The 5,904-nt window shown below is 48.5% G+C and overlaps 1 protein-coding gene across 1 annotated transcript in view; it reads right to left on the reverse strand.

Moving 5' to 3' along the window:
• Positions 1 to 969: 969 nt before the first annotated feature.
• LOC114768533 (bromodomain-containing protein 8-like) overlaps positions 970 to 5,904 on the reverse strand; it is a 9,076-nt gene continuing 4,141 nt past the window's right edge. The window contains exons 13-14 of the mRNA XM_028960886.1: positions 1,116 to 1,319; positions 970 to 1,036 (exon numbers count right to left, since the gene is read on the reverse strand). Coding sequence (XP_028816719.1) covers positions 970 to 1,036; positions 1,116 to 1,319 — 271 coding nt within the window. The remainder of the gene's footprint in view (positions 1,037 to 1,115; positions 1,320 to 5,904) is intronic.

Consider the following 5,904-nt stretch of genomic DNA (forward strand, 5'->3'; position numbering starts at 1 on the left):
CGCTTCATAAAGCCCCATTATGAATTGTCTTGTGCATTTCATGATGCTCCTCTTCTTTATAAACCCCAAACCTGAGGAGAACGTCCCTAAATGAAAAGCTAGTGGGATTCTACATATGAATGTGCGTGTTTTTGGAAATGTCGCCTTATTACGGGCTTCATAAAGCCCCATTATGAATTGCGTTGTGCATTTCATGATGCTCTTCTTCTTTATAAACCCCAAACCTGAGGAGAACGTCCCTAAAATGAAAAGCTAGTGGGATTCTACATATGAATGTGCGTGTTTTTGGGAAATGTCGCCTTATTACGGGCTTCATAAAGCCCCATTATGAATTGCGTTGTGTATTTTTGGAATTCTGCGGAATTCCCTGCACGTGTTTTTTCTTAAACGAGTAAGGCTGTAAAAGTATCGGCGTAACTGGATATGCTGGTCCCTCGCAGAGATTTATAACCAGCGAAAGTATGGAAATTTATGTTTCGCTCCGCGTTATGGCAGTGCTTGATTTAAAAGTCGACCCCAGCGACCTTCATCTCATGTTTTGGGTCTCGTCGTAATTGCAGATGCACGTAATCTCTTGTTTTTGTTGGCCGTGGCGCGTTCCCAGGAATTTTGCCGTTTGACGTGAATTATGGTGGAACAAGATGTTAATAATGACACCTCGAGTTCAGTAGCATTCGGGCTCCAGCGCTTCTGGGCTGCATCACACACCATTAAATAATGGAGGTAACCGGCCGTGAAGCATTTTTAAGTTCCCTCAACTTCACGCCCCTGTAGTTGTGGCACAGGCGTGAAGTTGAGAGAACTTCGCCAGAGAGAGAGAGAGAGAGAGGCTGATTGAATTGTTTGTGCCTGAGTGGTCGGGCGAACTTGAAGTGCTACGTCCTCCTTGTCCTCATTGTTCCGCGTTCTCGGATCCAGTGGTGCTTATTCCTCACGGCGACGCGGTTTTATTCCTCTTTGAAAGCAGGTCTATTCAGTGACAGATTTAGTGGTGGTCATGTGACCCGTGAGGAGTCGTGAGGAGTCCTTCAGATGGCTGGAGGAGATAAAAGTCTCTTATTGTTGTTTTCCTGTGTCTTGCGCGCCGTGGACGCGCCGGAGAAGGTCCTTTAAACCCGTCCACGTCCTCTGGGCTGTTCTTCGTCCCGGGTTTCACCACACACTGCGTCTCTGTAGCTGGGCTGGAGATGTGATTAGGGGCGAGCGGGCCGGCGGCGGGTTCCGGCGCTCGGACCGCGCGGCACGTCGCCATGTTTGTGTGCAGAAGGAACCGAGGCAGTAAATCCACGGGACAGTCTGCTGACCCCCCGCAGGTGGTCCTGCAAGGTCAAAGGTGAGAAAGTGAAACACGGCAACACACATGGCGTCTGGACCGTCGGTCTAAAATAAACACACCGACACACACGTCGCTGCGTGATGATGTGGAGGCGACCAGAACGTAATATTATCTCAACTCAGCGTCCGGCGTCGTCTTTCATCTTCTCATATTTTATTACAGTATTTATCAAGTGAGTGTGGAGTGTGTGTATTGTGTGTGTGGAGTGTGTGGTGTGTGTATAGAGTATGTGTGTGTGTGTGTGTGTGTGTGTGGTGTGTATGTTGTGTGTATTGTGTGTGTGGTGTGTGTGTGTTGAGTGTATTGTGTTTGTGGTGTTGTTTGTTATGTGTATTGTATGTGTGAGTGTGGATGTTGTGTGTATTGTGTGTGTGGAGTGTGTGATGTGTGTATAGAGTGTGTGTGTGTGGTGTGTATGTTGTGTGCATTGTGTGTGTGGTGTGTGTGATGTGTGTATAGAGTGTGTGTGTGTGTGTGTGTGTGTGTGTGAGTGTGGATGTTGTGTGTATTGTGTATTTGTGTGTGTGTTGCGTGCGATTGTGTTTGTGGTGTGTTTGTTATGTGTATTGTATGTGTGAAGTGTATGTTGTGTGTATTGTGTGTGTGGCGTGTGTGATGTGTATAGAGTGTGTGTGTGTTCTGTGTATTGTGTGTGTTGTGTATAGAGTGTGTGTTTGTTGTGTGTATTGTATGTGTGGAGGGTGTGTTGTGTATAGAGTGTGTGTGTAGTGTGTATTGTGTGTGTGGGGCGTTTAGAGGTCGTCACGGCGATGAGTGAGAAGAGAAGTTTCGGATTGGGAGTGTCGTGCAGGACGCGCTGCTCGAAACGAGTCCCGGAGCATTTGGACATTTTTACAGGGTCTGTGTGTGTTTGATTGTCTGCGCATCATTAGCAGGTCAGAATTATCAGCCGCTCCCGCGTTATTTAGCTCCACTGGGAACCGCCTTTACATTTGTGGTGGGGCAGTGTGGGAGGGTTTGGGATAATGTGGGATGGTTTGGGACTGTGTGGGACAGTCTGGGACAGTTTGGGGCAGTTTTGGAATGGTTTGAGACAGTTTGAGATGGTTTGGGACTGTGTGGGACAGTTTGGGTCAGTTTTGGAATGGTTTGAGATGGTTTGGGATGGTTTGGGACTGTGTGGGACAGTTTGGGTCAGTTTTTGGGTCAGTTTTGGAATGGTTTTGAGACAGTTTGAGATGGTTTGGGACTGTGTGGGACAGTTTGGGTCAGTTTTGGAATGGTTTGAGATGGTTTGGGATGGTTTGGGACTGTGTGGGACAGTTTGGGTCAGTTTTGGAATGGTTTGAGATGGTTTGGGATGGTTTGGGACTGTGTGGGACAGTTTGGGACAGTTTGGGTCAGTTTTGGAATGGTTTGAGACAGTTTGAGATGGTTTGGGACTGTGTGGGACAGTTTGGGTCAGTTTTGGAATGGTTTGAGATGGTTTGGGATGGTTTGGGACTGTGTGGGACAGTTTGGGACAGTTTGGGTCAGTTTTGGAATGGTTTGAGATGGTTTGGGATGGTTTGGGACTGTGTGGGACAGTTTGGGACAGTGTGGGCAGTTTTGGAATGGTTTGAGACAGTTTGAGTCTGAGATGGTTTGGGATGGTTTAAAATTCAAATTTTATTTGTCACATACACAGTCATACATGGTATGATATGCAGTGAAATGCTTTAGCGACTGATACAGACCAGAGTATTGCAAATATTGCTAGTAAACAATGAACCAATATGCAAATATTGCAAACATAACCAAATATTACACTTTTATGTCTTTAACCTAAAACATAAAATATGTGTAACAGGTAGGGTGGAGGTGTGCACAAATAGGTGGAGTCAACGTATAAGTGACAAAGTAATAACCAGGTAAACGTGCAAGGTAAAAAGAGTTTAAAATTAAATAAAAAGTTTGTGCAAGGATTTCTAGGGGAAATGAGTGGTTGAGAGTGAAAGTGCTGGAGTGTGTTGGAGTTCTATGTACTGTTGATGTTGAGAGCTCGTATAACCTGCGGGAAGAAGCTCCTCCTCATTCTCTCTCTGTTGGACTCGAGGGAGCGGAAGAGCTTTCCTGATCGCAGCAGAGAGGACAGTCCATTGTTGGGGTGGATTGGGAGGGTATGGGATGGTATAAGGAGGTGTGGGAGGGTATGGGGTGGTTTGGGACAGTTTGGGGCAGTTTGGGATGATTTGGGACAGTGTGGGACAGTTTGAGATGGTTTGTGATGGTGTAGGGTGGTGTGGAAGGATATGGGGTGGTTTGGGAGGGTTTGGGTGGTTTGGGACAGTTTGAGACAGTTTGAGATGGTTTGGGATGGTGTGGGGGCGGTGTGGGAGGGTTTGGGGTGGTTTGTGATGGTGTAGGGTGGTGTGGAAGGATATGGGGTGGTTTGGGAGGGTTTTGGGGTGGTTTGGGACAGTTTGAGACAGTTTGAGATGGTTTGGGATGGTGTGGGGCGGTGTGGGAGGGTTTGGGGTGGTTTGTGATGGTGTAGGGTGGTGTGGAAGGATATGGGGTGGTTTGGGAGGGTTTGGGGTGGTTTGGGACAGTTTTGGATGGTTTGGGGTAGTTTGGGGTGGTTTGAAACAGTTTGAGACGGTTTGGGATGGTGTGGGACAGTTTGGGACAGTTTGGGACGGTTTGAGACAGTTTGGGATGGTGTGGGGCGGTGTGGGAGGGTTTGGGACAGTTTGGGATGGTGTGGGAGGGTTTGGGCTGGTTTGGGACAGTTTGGGATGGTGTGGGAGGGTTTGGGGCGGTTTGGGACAGTGTGGGACAGTTTGGGATGGTTTGAGACGGTTTGGGATGGTGTGGGAGGGTTTGGGGTGGTTTGGTACAGTTTGGGATGGTGTGGGACAGTTTGGGGCAGTTTGAGACGGTTTGGGATGGTGTGGGGTGGTGTGGGAGGGTTTGGGGTGGTTTGGGACAGTGTGGGACAGTTAGGGCCGGTTTGGGACAGTGTGGGACGGTTTGGGACTTCAGTATGTTGCGTGTATGTTTGTAGGTTTTTTGGTCGTTGTGGGTTTACAGCGATCGTCCCGTAAAAAACACTGACCGGGATGACAGAGTTCAGGGGATTCTGGGATATTTTCACTGCAGTACTAATGGATCCCAGCTACAGGCGGCCCAAAAAGACACACACACTCGCACGTTGGGCCTCACACTCCCCCCGTCTCTCACACACACATTTCTTTTGTCCAGACTTGTTTTCCTAAGTCGGCGCTCCAGCTCCAGCGCTGCGGGGACGCCGGGATTATATCTCCGTCTTTCCCCGTCATTAGGAGAAAGAAAGTCGGCGGTGTCCTCCTGTCACCGTCCCCCTCCGGGCCCTGGATAATCCGGGCGAGGTGTGTGTTGGGGACAGACGCTCTTTTTTCGTAGTTTAGTGGGGTTGTGTCTCCTGTCTCACGCATAATTCCTCCGTCCTGCCCACCGGCCAATCAGGACGGAGGATTCTGACTTTAAGGAACGTGGCTGCGTGAATAATGACGCCGGGCCGCGCTGCCCTCAGCTAATTCACAGCAGCTGGGGACGGGGGGAACGGGGGGAGCACGTGACACGTTGACTCCAGCCCGCAGCCCTGATTGGTCCCGCCGCGTCCACGTCCACTTCCATTGTTGTCTGAGAGTTATGTGCCGTATTTGTAAAAAAGTTAAAGAGGGAAAATAAAAATGTCTGTTTCTGATTACAGGAGTCGGTGTTTATTCCGCTGCGTCCCCGTTTTTAACACGGAACGTCTGACGTGGCGCAGACACGACAAAATAAAATGTCCCATGATATTCCTGGACCTCGGTGTGGACCAGAGCCGCAAAATAACATGCACTTTACGGGGCGCTCTGCATAGTTCTGACGTTTCTGCTTATATATAAAGGTCCACTCCTGTACGTTGGACAAGATCGTGTGTAAAATATAAAAATGGACCCCATGCACACACACACACACACACATATATATATATATTATGTATATACTGACATATTTTTATCTTATTTGTTATATTATACCGTCGATAGCGTCTGTGCTGGTGATTTTTCTTGTATTGTCCACGTCCGGCTGTGTGATGATGTAAATGTCCCTTTTGTGGGACTGATAAGGGATCATCTCCTCTCCTCTTATCTTGTCGTATATTTGTATTTGCATGCACGTGCAGCGTAATGAAGGTTTGGTCTCTCTGCTCGGTCGCATGTTCCATTCCAGACGTCTGCTGTTGACGTGTGTGGGTTTTTCTTGGATTCGTCCTGCTGTTGAGGTGTGGAGGGTGATAAATCTCCTCGGCTCTCCACGTCCATCCCACCGTCCTGAACGGGGCTGAAGGTCGCGCTGGTGGTAACCAGTTAATGCTGGAGACCAAGGTGAAGATCTTCACGCTGATTGGGAATGTGGTCACTTCCGACGTTCTTGGCAGAGACCTGAAGCGGAAGCGGTGATCCTTGGCAGCCCGGTGTCTGTGCCAGCTGTGTGTGTGTGTGTGTGTGTGTGTGAGAGAGAGAGAGAAAGTCTGAGTGAAAAAGAAAATTGTGTGTGTGTGTGAGGAAGAGTAAAAAATCCCATAGAAATATAAAATA

This window comes from Denticeps clupeoides, chromosome 18 (genome assembly GCF_900700375.1).
Source record: "Denticeps clupeoides chromosome 18, fDenClu1.1, whole genome shotgun sequence".
Lineage (NCBI taxonomy): Eukaryota > Metazoa > Chordata > Actinopteri > Clupeiformes > Denticipitidae > Denticeps > Denticeps clupeoides.